The 17,438-nt window shown below is 39.9% G+C and overlaps 1 protein-coding gene across 1 annotated transcript in view; it reads left to right on the top strand.

Moving 5' to 3' along the window:
• Positions 1–17,438, top strand: part of adcyap1r1b (adenylate cyclase activating polypeptide 1b (pituitary) receptor type I) — a 35,442-nt gene that overhangs the window by 4,714 nt on the left and 13,290 nt on the right. Inside the window, exon 2 of the mRNA XM_078258104.1 lies at positions 9,858–9,992. Within this exon, the coding sequence (XP_078114230.1) occupies positions 9,933–9,992 (60 nt within the window). The 5' untranslated portion in view covers positions 9,858–9,932. The remainder of the gene's footprint in view (positions 1–9,857; positions 9,993–17,438) is intronic.

Here is a 17,438-nt window from a genome sequence, read left to right as displayed (position 1 = left end):
TACAGAGATCATTTGGTCAGTTGGTGCTGGTGTTTGGCAGCGTGGTGCAGCCATGCAGGAGACGACGCTGTCTCACTGCTCACTGGGTCATGTTGGGAACCGGAGCAGTCACGGGATGGAGGCATCTTCAACTGCGCAGCTCGGTCACAAACGCCCTGCTTCTGCTCCGTTTCTGTGTCATACCTGCTCTGCCTGTGATACAATGCCCTCTGTCCAAGAGGCTCTACTTGCTCTTGTTTTTGACACCATGCATTGGTTCGTTGCAGCAATGGAAGAAGTGTTCAAATCAGGGGTCGACCAATACTGGTTTGTCAAGGCCGATACCGATCGGCTTATTAGTAGTTAATGAAACCGATAACCGATATTTGGAACCGATATGCATTTACAGTGAAAATGAAAATCTTTTCAAAGGCACACTTTTAGATTTTGTGATGTTACAATGCTTGAAGCAATTATTTAATACATTAGAACCTTTCAACATAATAGCCAGTAACAGAGAGTCAGATAGTGTTGAGGGCGGGACATTAAGTCAGACTCAGTGGTGAGAGAAACCGAAGCAGAGGGACAGACTCAGAGCTGTAGCTGAGCCAAAGTAGAACACTTTAATTCATTAACTTTATCGGTTATCAGGCAAATAAAACGCCGATACAGATAATCTGCAAACTGCCTAAAAATGACCCGATAATCGTCCATGGCCAATAATCGGTCTATCCCTAATTCAAATACTTTTCTAAAAGCACAAGTACCACACTAAGTAAAAGTCCTACATTACATTTTCTGTCAATATTTGGCCACTATGGAGGAGGTGAGGAGATAACGTCAAACAAAAAGAAAGCTGCAAGATACATAGAGATCAACAGCGTGCTTATTTGTTGACATGTTAGCCAACAGTCAAAGAGCAACATAATGATCCCATTCAAGTGTTTGTGTCCACCTGATGAATCAGAGTCAAATATTTCCTACAGTGTAGATTCCAGATGTTAGACTTTCTTCATTAACTTTGTCACTCTGCCACCTACCATGTGGTGGGTGATGTACGGCCTTTTTTCAGAGCACAGAAAACCCCACTGGACACTAAATGGCACAATTAATGATTAAATGATCCACATATGACATATTCAATGGTAATCAAATCAAATGCAGGTAAAACTAAACAGATATTAGCAGCAAAATATACTCATATTGTTGTTGCTTAGCGACGGCGGCTCTGCTAAATAGTATCGGGAAGGATCTTGTTTTGGTGGAACATTTGCACCCACAAAAAAAACGCCAAATACAATATTAAATGATGTTAACTGTTCCCACAATACAGTAACGTGAGCTATTTACATTAGAGCCTGACCGATATATCAGCGGGCCAATATTATTGGCCGATATTAGGGATTTTCCAAACTATCGGTATCGGCATTTATAATGGCCAATACATGAATATTTAAAAAATAAAATAAAAACGGACGAAACCCCCTTCAACCATGTTCTGAGTGTTTGCGTTGTATAGTTTGTCCTCCAGAGGGCGCTCTACAACGTCCCTGTTGGCAACACTCGTGTTTAACCCTTTAAGTTTCACATCTTAAGTTTGTATTTTTTATACATTTTATTTATCAGAACTTTAACATATTTTGATGTTCCTCAAAATGTATGCAGTTTATTTTTAAACTGCATTATCATTATTTTAGTGAGGACTCCTACATACATCCTCCTAAATAACTACAAATAACTAATGTTAGGGAAATCTGTTTATGTTTTGTTACGTGTTTCTGGATTTTTTTTAATATATATTGGCCGATATATCGAAATATCGGGCTTTTAAATCACCAAATATTTGTATCGATATCAGCCTTAAAAATCCTTTATCGGTCGGGCTCTAATTTAAATTAGCTGGATAAATGGTTAAACCTGATTAGCTCTTACCAGTGTATCTCTGTGTGTACTTCAGTCCGCAGCAATCCCACCAGTCGGTCCAGTTAGAGAGTAAATGCTGTAAACATATTCCTTGTAAATCTTTACAATCATTCACCAAAAGAACCAAGTCAGCCTGCCTTATTACACGATCTAAATTGTCATTAAAACTTTTTCAGCACGTAGCTCGCTAGCACAAAGTTTGTTACTGTCTCCCAAAGCGAACAGAGTTTGAGAACGGCAACAAACAGAGAGCAGAAGGATGTCGGGCAATTATCCTGGAAATGTGCTTCCGTTGATCCAGCTGAATTCATTCCTGATAATGGAAACCTCGTCGGGCATCAACCCCTTACAAACTTCTTCTAGGATTCAGGGATGTCCTTTTAATAATTATCCACCATTCTAATTTAATGACTTTGAATGAATTTCATTACATAAACTACTACGACTACCATTTTTAGTCACTGTTCCATTATCTTTATTGTGACTATTATTGCCACTGTTCATCACACCCCCAACCGGCACCGTCAGACACCGCCTACCAATTACTGGGGAATTACTGGAATTACTAGAATAGTTGGGACTTTATCAATTATAGAGTGTGGTCTAGACCTACTCTATCTGTAAAGTGTCTCGAGATAACTCTTGTTATGACTTGATACTATAAATACAATTGAATTAAATTGAATTGAATGACTACCGCCGGAGGTCCACAAATAAATATTACAGAATTTAGCATAATCATAAACAGAATCCTAATTTTAGGATGTTTAATAATCCTAACATCAAAAATATATACAACCATTGTATGAACTCCAATGAGGTTCCCAGCACGTCTTCAACCTTTTAACATGATGAAGAACGGATGAACTGTGTTCATCAGAGTCTTAGTTCAGTACTTGGATGTGGTACATGAGTCTCTGAGGACGATATGCAATGTTATTTTAACCACTCCTTTATCAGTGTCTTTGCCTCAGTCTCAGCACCCCAGTGAATTGTGGGGAAAAAGGACATAATGGGAGCGAGAAACCAGAACAGTTTTCCTACTCTCTCTCTCTCTCTCTCTCTCTCTCTCTCTCTCTCTTTCTAATTAGTGCACATCCCTCTCCCTCCCCAAAATAATGAAGACTAAGTCATGTCTGTGTATATTCATTCCTCCCATAATTCCTTAGGCTAAATATAGAGCGCCGAGACATGAGTGACTTAGTGTGATATTCACTGGGAATTAGACAGTCCAGTGCCGGATTAACACATTAGATGTTGATTCTTGAAGCAGCACGGAGAATACTTTTCTTCATCTTTGTGAAGGAAGAAGCAGTCCATGCTGATGTGTGATAAGAGGTAGAAAGAGAAGACGAGATTGGGGTTGAGGGTCTGTCGGTGTCAGTGAGCAGAGGGAGATAAGCCGGCGCATGCCTTTCTGCTCCCGGCCACAACAGCTGTGAAAACCTGACCAGAACATCCTGGGGGTAAAAAAAACTTCTCCCAGTGTCCCACCGAAAACAAACACGAAGACACACGTCAAAGTGGCTCTCTTGCTATTTATTTCTTTGCTATTATTTCTGGCTTTCTTTCTTTCTTTCTTTCTTTATTTCCTCCATCTTTCTCAACCTTCTCCATCCATCTCTTTCTCTCCTTTTCTCTCTAATGATGTGTCTCATCACAGAGTTTTCAAAGCGTTTCTCGCCAGTGCGGCAGCGTTATAGGTGAGTGATCATTAAGAAAGCCTCGCTCCTGTTTTTCCCGCTTGTTCCTTAGAGAAGGAAATAAATCCTCTTGTCAGACACAAGTCACCCCTCCCCCACACACACACATTCTTAAGGAAGCCACTCTTCCTTTTGTCTCTCAGCCTTTGAGAGAGAGACTTTTTTTTTCCTTTTTTCATTTCCTCCTTCGTTTATTTTCCGCACTCTTGGGTGCAACTCTACACCGAGTATTTATTAGTGCTATTATAAAGCGAAAGTAAAGACCAGTGTGTTTAGTTTGGGGAGCGAACATGCTTGTGTGTTTCTCTAATTATGTGTGTGCTCTGTAGACAGAGAATCAAACATTACACATACATTCAGGCTGACAGTGTTGAACATGAAAGCCGCTGAGACTCATTAAGCCACTGCTTACAGCTCGGGGAGGAGAGTCCTGAGCAGCTGCTGTGCTAGAACACACACGCACATGCACGCACACACACACACACACACACACACACACACACACGCACAAACACACACACACACACACACACACACACACACACACACACACACTTCTTCTGAAGTTTTTTTTCAAGTGTGTGGATAACTGTAAACACACATGTATCCATTCGGGGTGGGGGAAAAAAATCAATACATCATAGTATCGAGAAACTAAATACTGTATCGATACACAGATGCCAAGTATCGATCTTTTATCATATACTGTATGTGTTGGTCAGTTTGTCTGCTTGACAATCCCATTTTGCAGCAATAAAATTGAAGTGAGATGAACAAATGTTTCTTTTTAGGTAAAACAGATGTTGACAAAGTTTCTTTTTTGGGGACATAATTTGAAATTGAGAAAAATTTGAAGTTGGACAAAAAAGGTTATACATTGCAATATATCGCAGAATATTGCAATATGTTTAAAGGTACACTGTGTAGGAATTCCTCCCATCTAGCGGTGAAATAGTATTTTGCATTCAAACGAATAGTGCTCTCTAGCGCCTCGCTTTTTCAAATGCGTGTTGTAACTACGGTAGCCGTTATGTACCAAGAAGCTATGACAACATGTCTTCCAATTTTCGCTATTTTTTGGTGACGAGGATTCCTTCTCCTGTGGTTCGGCATAAGTATGATCCTCCATTATGAACTAAAGGGCAGTGCAGGCTTTCACATTTGCCGGGGCAACGACAAGCGCCTCTCACTGATCTCTTTCTCCGTTTCAGCTGGTTTCAGTGACGTGACGCTGTCTCTGGACGAAAACGCGTTGTGGATTAGCTAGACAGGTAGGCTAGTGCTCTATGTCCCTCTCAGCGATTATAGTTTTTCAAAATGGCGGAACGACATGGAAGCCTCCTTGGACTTGCCCGTCCGATGTAAATACAGATAAGAAATTCTTCGCTTACGAGGATAATTCAGATAAATCATTGGCAGATGTAATTTTACACCAATGAGGACATATTTATGAATGAAGACATTGATTTTTAGCTAATAAAATACTTAAAACACTACACAGTGTACCTTAAAAATTGCAATAATATCGTATCGTGATATAAGTATCGTGAGGCCTCTGAGGATTCCCACCCCTAGTATCCATGTATAACCTCATGTATATTAATATAGTCTTCTCATTTAAAATTAAAGTTAAAGTTAATTTATGCGTCCATGCCCAGGGTCCCATTGTCTCATAATCATGTTACGGTCGGGAAATTTGTTGGAAATACAATCGAGGTAAATATCATTTTAAACTCATATTTGCTACTTGTAAAAAATAATAATAATGTGGGACCAGCCAACCAGTTACAACTGACATTCCTCATATACTGTATTTGTTATAAATACTTTTAGATTAATGCTTGAATAAAACTCTAACCAGATGCATCTCCTGCATTCATCTTAATCACTGTGAGCCTGTAAAGCAGCAACAGTGGAAGCAGCAGAAAATTATATTTGATGGATTTGGAGTTGCCCTTTGGACACACTAGCACCGATCTCTGCAAATATACGCTCCATCTCCCATTCACTTCAATTAAAGCCTGCATTACTCACGACTGGGACAGAGTATCAAACATGAATCTGGTGTAATCTTCTTTACTTAGCCAATTCTTTGAGAAGTTTGAGAATAAAAAATGGCTTTTTGTTTTTTCTTAAATAAATACATTTTCGTGTTTAAACCAAGGGGGTAAGCTTCACTTTAGAGCTCGAACCTCCTATGGCGCCATTTTGATGCTACCAAACAATCACCCGACGTTAGCATTCCATTGACTGCCATTCATTTTGACGTCACTTTGACAGCGAATAACTTTACATCTGAAGCGTTTAAAGACTTTTTTTGTCCATTGTTTATTTCTAAAGAAACACGACAATGTATAAAAGGCTCCATTACCTTGTACCTCACGTTATGGCTCCGTAGCAGACGTTTTTATAAATATAGGCTAACGATTGTGTCATAACCACGCGACTTACTGTCTCATAGTAGAGGAATTACCGTATAGTACAGGAGAAGCTCGCAGGCAGTTTGGACTTACATTAGCTGTTTAAGTTTAATTACTAATGTTAACTAGCATTTTAGTTAGCAATAATTAGCCTGTGCCTATGTTTTATCTCCTTACATATACCTACGCTCTCCGTCTCTGCTAGATTGGGAATGATTGAGATTTCTCTTGGCACAGCTACCAGAAGACTTCCAACTTTCAGACAGGTTGCTCACGTCACATTTACGTCGTCTCTCTCAGTTGGAGGCTGCTCAGTAACGCTCAGCGCTCACCGGAAAAGTGCTTCTAATGTCCTTCACTGGTCTCCGTCCAGAGCAACGGGATCTGTTGGTCCATTATATACTGTCTATGGTTTGAGCACCGCTCTCATAGACATTTTCATTTGTAATCGCGCTGCTCGCTTTATAGTTTTATAAACACATTTGACACTAAGTAACTTTTGGAGGCAGAATGCGAGCCAATAGTGCTGAATGGAAGGCTGATGTAAATGTACATTAAGGGTTCAATCCTAACTGTGTGTGTGGGCTATTAGTTCTGCAGGAAAAAAAGCTAATTCTTCGCCTACTTGTGCAGCATGAGGTTACCAGTGAAGATGCACTCTCTCTGAGGAACTTTGAAAAGTGCTTCACTTATAGTTCTGCTCTCTCTTTTTCTTTTCTTTCTCTACAGTAAAAAAAACACACACACACACACACACACACACACACACACACACACACACACACACATTGTGGCAGGGGGAGATACCATCAGTGTTTGGGTGGTTTGTAATATGTGAGTGTTTCTTTTTCTCAGAAATGAATTAATGGCAGTTTGTGCTCGAGCACTCACCATGAAAAGTTTTCTATGGAAGAGCATCAGCAGCCATTATGGGGGCCTTGGCAAAGCTGCAGATTCCCATTCATGTTGTGTTCTGTTTGGTTATTTTTCTGTTGTTTTTGTCCTTCTGTGACTCTTGCAAAATTATGAATAAAGAAACTGGGGCTGTAATGCATTAATAGTCAGCGTGCAGGACTCGAATCAAATGTGCTCAGTTTGCATGTAGATATGTTTGTGTTTCCGCTGAAATACTGAAATCTGGGTTGAGTTTAGATTCCATGAAGGTTCAATGCCTGTTGTATCATTTAAAAACTAATGTACATTATGAAATCTCAGGGAATCTATTTACGGTAGAGCAGAAGACGGAGCAGAAGGAGGTTCCAGGTCCACGTGGTTCAGTTCAGATCCAAACTCAGCAGCTCTCTCAGCTGTTGCTCCTGACAACGGCAGGAGGAGGGGCCTGCTTCTGGCAGGGTTTTGGTGAAGTAGGATTGCCAAGCTCTCCCTGTGGGGACGAGGCCCGACTGCTCAGTCCTGCTACTTGGCTTTACTCATGCGAACCCCTCCGGGCCTGCAGAGACAGGCTGCATCTATGAGGACACAGATACAACATGCACATGGGCTCATTGCAGACACTTGACATGTATTCACATACAGTTTGAAAAGCCAATACAGTGGATAGGCTGACAATATCTTTGTAATAGAGCTCAACAGTGTGGTTCCGGAAGTAAAAATCCCATTCGTTTTCTGCGTCTAGGATAGGATTTAATTATTAGCCGTAATGTCTAAACGAGGGGTCTTCAACAGTTTTTAAACCAAAAAACAAAAAGAGAGACAGAGCAGGGACCCCCCTACTACATATATGGTATAAAATGAAGTTGCGTAATAAACTGGGTCTACAATAACTTGTAGGACAACCTAAAGCCTTTATACATCCAGTATTTTCCGGACTTTAAGTCGCTCCGGAGTATAAGTCGCATCAGTCAAAAAATGCGTCATGAAGAGGAAAAAAACGTATATAAGTCGCACTATAAGTTGCATTTATTTAGAAATGTATTTCACAAAATCCAAGACCAAGACTAGACATTTAATCTGGAAAGGCAAGTTATTAAACTACACATCAGCAGCCAGAACAAGGGGCTGAATACGGTAGGTGTCCGGTATGTTAATGTAACGTAACTGCACTGTTGACGCTCCCCTCACAAGTTTCTCACTCACTCCAAACTTTCGTTCTGCTGCTCGATTACCGTTTTCGGCTGCGTATTTTACTACCTGCAGTCGCCTGCCGTTTCTTTTCTTTCTCAGTTGTCTTTAGGAGCAGCATATAGTCGTCACAAGCCTAGAGCGCCTCTCGTGGCTGTAGACAGTAATGTTTTCAGCATGAAATAACATTTAAAAACATGTTAAATTATATATATTTTGATATATATTCTGACTATAAGTCGCAGGACCAGCCAAAGTATGAAAAAAAGTGCGACTTATAGTCCGGAAAATACGGTACCTTTTTTGCATAGAATACTATGCTATTAATAATAATTGTTGGCATAATTTCAGAAATCATGTTAAACATACATGTGGCACAGTGGATCCTCAGGATGAACTGTATGTGTGGATGGCCTCAGTGACTACCTTACTTATAGGCCAGTAAGCAGTGGGGATTTATATTTGCTGATATTTTGGATTCATGTTAAGACTTCATTTTTTGAAAAAACTTAAAAAAATTAACTAATTTGGTGGTCCTCCTGCATTGACTCTGAGGACCCCTGAGGGGTCCCGGACCCTTTATGCCCCTGTAGAAGCCACAAGTCCGTATGATATCAACCTTGTTTTAAGAAAAATGATCAGGTGTGCTTACCTAATGAAAGACATTCAAATGAAAATGTTAACTGATTGTTTTGTAAAGCGTCTTTGAGGACTTCGAAAAGCGCTATATAAATCCAATGTGTTATTATTATTAATAAACATTTTCCAATAAGACGTCCTAATTGATGATGTGTTGAAGGTGTGCTGGTTCACAAAAAACCCTCTCCGTCGCCTCTTTATCCAACAGCTCACTGCTGTTCCTCCTCTGCAATATTTAAAACGCATTCACTGATGCAATTGTGCAAAATATTTCAATATCTCCATTGTGTTGAAAGAGTTTTAAGAAACTAACTCAGAAAAACACACACATTGCATTTCCTTTAACCTCTTCACTATAAAAGCCTTCTGGGGGTTCAGCAGAAAATGTTCGGTTTGCATCAGAAGGAACTTAAAACAGCTCTGTTATGACTGAAAGCGATCAAAAAACAATAAAATAAGTTTGGTATTTTTAAAGTAGAAGCGTGAAACTAAACTCCAAACCCCAAAGAGTCAGTTAGAAGCTGTAGGTACTGAGAGCTGAACAAAGACAGACCTACCTGTCTTGTCTTAAAGTGCTCATATTATGCTTTTTGGCTTTTTCCCTTTCCTTTATTGTGTTATATAGATTTTTGTGCACATTATAGGTTTACAAAGTGCAAAAGTCCAAAGTCCCCCCCAAAGGGACTTACCATCTCCAACAGAAAACACTGTTCACAAACTGCTCCAAACAGCTCTATTGTAGTCCAGCCTTTACTTCAGAGACAAACGTGGTCACTTTGTAACACACGTTATAATGCTCACCTAGCTGCTAGCATGGTATGACCTCATACTCTGCTTCTGACTGGCTAGTAGTCCTTACCTAGGTACTGTCAGGGCACGCCCTCATACCCTGCTTCTGACTGGCTAGTAGTCCTTACCGAGGTACTATACATGTGCGACTCCCAACAAAGATGGAACAGAAGTGTGATGCCTCACTCTGTAGCTAAAACAGAGAGCTCAACACACAGGGTGAAAAGAGGAGCTGCAGCAATGTGCAGTACAACAAAAATATGGTGTTTTTTGAAAATTAAACATCCTGTCTCTTACTGTCCCACACTCTTGTGTTTTTCAGATCCCGAGGTGAGCTGACGTCCCGTTGTATCCGTCTGTCAGAGCTCGATGTTTAGAGGAAATTGAGAAACACAAAATGTCTGCTACTAACATCAGCCAGCTGATCCTCGCCCTCCTCCTCCTCCTCTTCCCCACAGTAAGATGACATTGAAATTGTTGTTCTTTCTTCTGTTTTGGTACTTATAAAGGACAACATATGTCTAATCTACTTTCTGTGTATGAGTAAGCGTACTCGTGCCAAACGATCCACCTGCAAACCGACTCGGCAACAGGTGGAGCTTTACATGAATACATTCAGCAAACAGGTGCTGAGGTCTGATTCTCGTGTACTTGTACAGTCATTCACATAGAAATAATAGTAAAGAAACTGTATGGAGTGACTGCATCAATAACTCATTGACAGGTGTGTGGCAGGAACGATGAATAAGGATGCATTCTCATCATTTATTCATTGTTTATTCAACATTATTCCTGTCTGTTAAATCTGTGAGGAAGGAGAAGGTCCTCTCCCCTCCTCTCCTCTCTTCTCCATAAAAAAAAAGCTGTGAGGAAAGCATTTTGTATTACTGTCTTGCAAGGTGAGTCATCACCCTTGAGCTGAAGTGTTGTCTGAGAAACGGAGAGATGAGCTTTAGAGAAGATGGTGGACGACAGCAATTTGCATGAAAGAGGGGGAGGCAGAGTGGGAGGATGGAAAATAAGAATTAGTATCTGTACACAATATTCAGTTTATTACAGTGCACTTTTTATTGTACATGTTAAGAGTGACAGAATCACAAACAGAGAGCTGGACAGATGGACAGTACATACTCTTCTTAATCACAGTCAGCAGTCTGTTTGGATGTGAAAGTCTTAAACATTAGTGGGGAATTGGTCATTACAAGACTTTGGGGGTAAAACGTTAAAGTACACCATTTTAAAAACACATGAAAACTGTCAAATTGGAATTTCTGCCAAAACACACGTGCAAGTACAAGATTTAGACCAAACAGATGTAATGGAGATGAATTTAAGTGAAATTAATGTCATAGATTACTGTAAAACCTTGTGGATTTTGCTTTTCAATTTCTTTCCCCCAAATTTTAAAGTTTGCTGTTGGAGCAACTGAAAACAGCGCAGCCGGGAGAATAGCTCTGACCTAAAAGATATGTGTTTAAAAAAAGAAATTAATATTTGTTGATATGTGCCGTATTTGGGGCTAGTTTTATTCTGTCCCTCTGTTACAGACCATTGAGAGGCTTAAATTTACGAATAAATATGTGCCATCCATCCATCCCACCCACCTCAATCGATCGATCAATCCGAGTTTAGATTTCTATTACACTAAAAGTTAACATTAAAAAATGCCTTATTTGCATGTTTAAACATAAAAAGGTCTTAATGTCTTAATGTCATTCATCGAATCCATCCATCCATCCATCCATCCATCCATCCATCCATCCATGAAATGCTTTGATTAAGGTTAGTTAAAGCTATAGTGCGTAGTTTCTGTCGCCCCCATGAGGAATTCTAAGTAATGACAACACCACTGTTGTTGCATCCACATGAGACAAGCCTTCCGTGATCACGCACCACCACTAATTATGTATGTATTATATTGAAGATATGTATAAAGTAGCTAAGCAGCTGTATTAGTTTTTTGAATATTGTAAGAGGCACACAAACTCACTCAGTGATGTACAGTATGTGTAGCGTGCATCTGGTCATGCTGGCCGTACACAGTTTGACCTAATTAGTTGTAGTGAAGTGATTTAGGGCAGAAAGATACCATCTAATTAGTCACAGGAGGTTAAACAGCAGAGAAATAAACACAGAAACTGTTCTTTAAACTTCCCAAGACTCACCCAGTGTGTTCAGATTCCCTGCCTCTCCCACTCATCATTTTGGTAACTTTACAAATGAAGTTCATATGCACTTATTCTGCATTAACGATTGATGTTCACTGGCAGAGTTCAGTGCCAAAGAATGTAGTAGAGACTTTAATATAAAGCAGTGAAAAAAGGGAGGATAAAAACACTGGTGGTCCAGGTGTAAATCACATCTCATACTGCAAGTGAGTGTTGATATTTCTAATACCAAAGTTATAATAGATCAATGCGGTCAACTTTGTTAAGTTGCCGTTAAATCTCAAACACAAAAACTCAAGAATGATCAGCAGGATACCACTCCTATTATATGATCTAGCGATGTAGGATTAAAAAAAAAGATGGACCTTTTTTATCCAAAAGGAAATTCCTGTGCCAGAGATTGCTCAGAAAGTACAACATACAAATAGAATATACATACATAAGAATAAAAACAATAACATAGAGTAATATATGTGAAGTGTATGAAGTGTTTTTTGTTTAAAAGATTGCCAAAGAAAAACCACTTACCCTAGAAAGAAGCTGAAAAAAACGAATTCTTCGTCAGATTCTCAAAATTCCGACGGTCCACTAAGTGGATACAAACCTCACTTAGAACATGTCCGATTTCAAAAAACTGTAAAGAAATCAACCATTTGCATGATCAAGGAGCAATGTAATGCATAAAATTCTACAACTACGTGTAGGCAGCAATGTTTGTTTACTGCCCTGCACAGCCACGTGATGAAAATTCATCACACTGACTGAGACCAGCACCAAAACACAGCGCAGCCTAGTGGTGAACAGTGGTAGAAGAAGTATTCAGATCCTTTACTTAAAGCGTAACTCTCGCCAAAACGCAACCTAGGGTCTTTTTGTGAATGTACCTGAGTCAAACTTTCGTTTAAAAGCATCTTTAGGACGGAAGCATCACTTTTAAGATTTACCGTATTCTCGTTTTCGGTCAAATGGCCTTTTGAATGGGAGTGCTAGGGGCACTTTTATGCTAGCCTCAAAATAGCTATTTTTAAAACACTAAGAAGGCTCGACACAACATGAAACTTTGCTCTAAGTATCGCCAGGGGCTCTACACTCAAGCATTGAGAACATTGTTTGTGTACACAGAGTTTACTAAAAAGAAATGTTTTGAGCAACTCACGTTAGCAGTTGTTGTTTACGCTATCCGCCATTTTCCCAGTCAAAAATAGGCAATATCCGAATGCGAATTAACAGACTCCATAGGAGGAAATGTCATTCTTATATGAGGCTCCTTTTTCAACTACAAGGTCAATATTGTGTTTCACTAACGACAAAACAACAAATTATCTGTGCATTTATATGGATCTAAGCTTTTGGAGCGTTCCATCTTTACTCTCCTCCCTCGACTATTTTTGACTGGCTCGATAGACGGCGACCGGAAGAACAACAGCTACAGTGAGTTGTTAAAACTTTCTTTTTAGTAAACTCTGTGTACACAAACAATGTTGTCAATGCTTGCGTTAAGGTGTAGAGACCCTGGCGATACTTGGAGCAAAGTTTCATGTTGTGACGAGCCTTCTTAGTGTTTTAAAAATAACTATTTTGAGGCTAGCATAAAAGTGCCCCTAGCACTCCCATTCAAAAGGCCATTTGACCGAAAAACGAGAATACGGTAAATCTTAAAAGTGGCGCTTCCGTCCTAAATATGCTTTTAAATGAAAGTTTGACTCGGGTACATTCACAAAAAGACCCTAGGTTGCATTTTGGCGAGCGTTACGCTTTAAGTAAAAGTACTAATACTACACTGCAGTAATATTTAGGGAGTGGCAGTAGCTGATCCTAGCTAATCCGTAGGGTGTTGGGTTGTGAACCGGAGGGGCGCCGGTTCAAGTCCCCGTAGGAGTGTGGATTGGAGAGATGCCAGTTCACCTCCTGGGTGCCAAGGTGCTCTTGAGCAAGGCACCCTGCACTGTACTCACTCACTCTGACATTTCTCTATTTGTGTGTATTTCAGGCTTGTGTGTATTGATCTATAACAGAGTGTATATTGTAATTTCCAATCAATAAAAAGTATAAAAATAAAATTATTTAATTAATGAATTACTCTGTTACAGTACAAGTGAACTTCATTAAACTTATATAAGTATCATCTGGAAAATGTAGTTTAAGTATGAAAAGTAAAAGTATTCAATGCAGAACTAGTAACTAAAGCTGTTACATTACATCACGTTACCCTTGTAAAAGTGTAACTAATTCTTTGTGTGAATGATTTACAGCCAACATTGTTTTTTCCTGTATTGTATATACATGTGTTCCCTTAGGGAAATGGGTTATTATCTGTTTCAACAGTTTTTTTATTTAAAAGTAAATAAATTATCAAATATCTGTTACTTACGTTTTTCCTTTTTGTTATGTTTATGCCATTATAACTTCGTTATACTGCTCAAAAGACATTTAGGAGTTATTCCTACTTCTGGCCATGGTTGTGCTTGTTAATTTGAGATGCACACTTTGCAAAAAGAGTGAAAAATGAGCTAACAGTAAGTAATAATTAGACAGGAGCAAAAAATGCTCAAAATGGCTTGGGTTTCAGAGGGTTAACAGGTGTTTCCACTTAAGCCCTGTTTACACAAATATTATATGGTGAGAACGACAAAATATTTTATCAGATATGCCTTTCGTTTACACAGTGACAGCATTTTTAGGGCTTAAAAACGCAAAAAGTGAAACCACCCTCCAATGTGGAAATCTTAAAACTCTCCACCGTCGTGTTCTTTTCTAAAGGGTAAAACACGCACTGTGTGTGTGTGTGTGTGTGTGTGTGCCATGTGTGTGTCTGTGTGTGCATTGTTTGGAGCAATAACTCCACCTCCTCGTCAGTCCAGACGAAATTGTCAGCTTTTGTTGTTCGGTTTGCACTACAAGGGAGAGGAGAGGGAGAGAGGAGGAGGAGGAGGAGGAGGAGAGGGAGACAAGTATAAGGTATAATCAGGTGGACTGAGTGAAAACACCTGTGTGTGTGTGTGTGTGTTGGACCTTTGATCCAAGTGGTTACATCTTTGGCCATGCTTTTAGTTGCCTCCCCCAAAAATAAAACTTAGATTGCTATTTCTACATTCTGTCTGATACGTTGGTGAATGTTTGTTTGGGTGTACTTTTAGTGGCATTAGGTTTTCTTTAAAAAATGATGCAATTAACCAGCATGATTCATGATATATCAGCATTAATTTATGTTTTTTGGCCAATTGGGAGCAGCAGAACAGATTAGGTAGCAAACATTAGGAAGATATCGGTGCCTGGGTGGCCTAGTGGTAGCGCACGCGCCCTTATGTGGAGGCTCGGTCCTAGACCCAGAGGACAGCTTTAAAGTGGAGTTGTTCCGATACCAGTATCGGAAATACCTCTGATACTGCCTAAAATACTGGGATTGGCAGGTCTATACTGAATAATCTGATACCACGTAATTTAGCCTCGAAAAAAAACTTTGAAGTAGTTTATTTACCGTATGTTCTTTTTCCCTTATGACTGACTGTCAAGCTACATAATAAAAGAAGTTATATAGCACGCCTTCTCTGTATGTATTTGTGTTTTATTTTTTTTAATTTACACACTGGTATCGGATCAGGGGCCCGTTTCAGGAAGGAGGTTTAACAAACTCTGAGTCTAACCCTGATCTCTGAGTTGATTTACCCTGAGATGGGAAACTCTGAGTTTTCGCTTCCAGAACAGCTGATTTGAGTTGGTTCAATCAACTCAGAGTAGGTTCACTCAGAGTTAAGCGTGTGCACCACCACTATAAAAAAGGCAGCATGAATGATACTACGATTCACCATGGTAACAACCACAAGCAAACGGGTCGGCGAAAATACTCATGCGCACATACAGCGAGTTTGAACATGTATTTCGTTAAAAAAACAACACAGCGGCTGCTGCAAAAGAGAGAGAATTTGCGTGGGAGAAAATTGCTGCAAGAGTAAATGCGTATATTCCAATATAGTGTAGGCCTATATCATATTTAATCATAAGTATAGCCTAATATTACTGGTGAAATGGTATTGAACCTATAATCATGTTTCATGTAGGTGCAATACTGCGGGCGAAAAAGTACTAGGTACTGATGCTACAGCACCATCAATAACAGAATTATAATTAATAATCCTTTATTTCAAAGGGTTTACATCATTCACCTCCAATACTGTGGAACTCCTTTTTAATGGCTCTTACTGGTTTTGTGTCCAGGGAACACTATAAAAACGTTTAAAACACGTTTCAGAGCGAGTCACACTCTTCTGACAGCGCTTACAGTCCAGCTCCGCATCACCAATGTTGTAGAGAAAACTGTCGTTTGCAAAAAAAAACGTAATGCGACACAAAGAATGTGCTGGGATGTAGAGCATGTCCACGATGGGTGACGTTAGTGATCTGAGGACGGATAAGGTTAGACTACAGAACTGATAGACTGGGAAGAAAAACAATACCGCTCAAATAGGAGGTTATCTGGAAATGAAAAGCTTCACATCCTGAAGAAGGCTGTCAGTGCCGCTACGCGTGGGTTGCTTCTCCCTATGTCTTTTAAACTTTCTATTGTGAAATAGCCTGTAAAATAAAGGCTTTTAAAATAATTTTGAAGAAGAGTGCCTTGGACTTTCCTTTTTTTCTACACTTAATTGAATTCCCGACCCCAAAGAGCACCTTCAAACATGTTATGAACTTCCTGAGCACCCTGGACTTTTTTGTCTTTCCATAATGCAGCTTCTTCATCAACGGGATCATCAACAAAAGGAAATGCCATGTTTTGAGAAAAGAAAAGAAAAACATTTTATAGTCTGCCTAACACGGTTAATAAACCAAACTGGTTTTATTTATTCATGCTGATGACAAACTGCGCTAAAATGCGCCTGATACAGACTGGATGAATGAATGGGGAAATGAAAGAGCGCTGTGTCAGAGGGAGGAGACTGAGAGAAGAAAAGCTGCTCCCGACCAGGTTAGGTTCACAGGCTCAGTTACCATAGTAACTGACTCAGTTAGTTTAAGGTACCTCTCTTTCTGAAACAGAAAACCCAGAGTTTCCCTCATCTCAGGGTTAACAAACTCAGAGTTTTCACTAAACCTGCTTTCTGAAACGGACCCCCAGTACTCTGTATCTGGAAGGAAAATATGTTATTGGAACATCTCTACTTTAAAGCGATAACAATATTTTTTCTTTGAAACCCAGTAATATGACAAACTAGTGTTTACAATGTCTAACTACTACTTTAAGATGAAATAACATCCACATTCACACAACAGATCCAGAGAATGCCATCAATCCAACTATCTGTGCTTTTACTGCCAGTGGATTTAATTCAACTATACCGCTGCAGACATGGTGCTGTTGCTGGAGAGTGCAACCCATAAATCAACCAGCAGATTCGTTGGTACAGAGAGTGTCGACCCAATGCCCCCAAAACGACTTCATCTCTATTACTCTGGTAAATCTTCAGTGCATGAATCCCAAGCGAGCGTTGACGTCAGCGAATAAATAAACCTACTCGACTGCTCCACTGCTACACCCCATAAAACTGTGACGTGGCGTCTCCCCGGACGCCGGCACAGACGCACACGATCGTCTTCTTACCAGACACCCCTCTCTCCCCTCCTCCCCCTCCTCGGTCCCAGCTTTAGCACAGCATTGTGCAGCTGTCAGGGGAGCTATGAAGGAGGTGTCTCTCTGGACGTGACCTCCCGTGTCTGGAGACGTCGTTTTGGGGCTCCCT

Source organism: Sander vitreus, chromosome 9 (genome assembly GCF_031162955.1).
Source record: "Sander vitreus isolate 19-12246 chromosome 9, sanVit1, whole genome shotgun sequence".
Taxonomy (NCBI): domain Eukaryota; kingdom Metazoa; phylum Chordata; class Actinopteri; order Perciformes; family Percidae; genus Sander; species Sander vitreus.
This window is presented reverse-complemented; position numbering and strand designations above follow the sequence as displayed.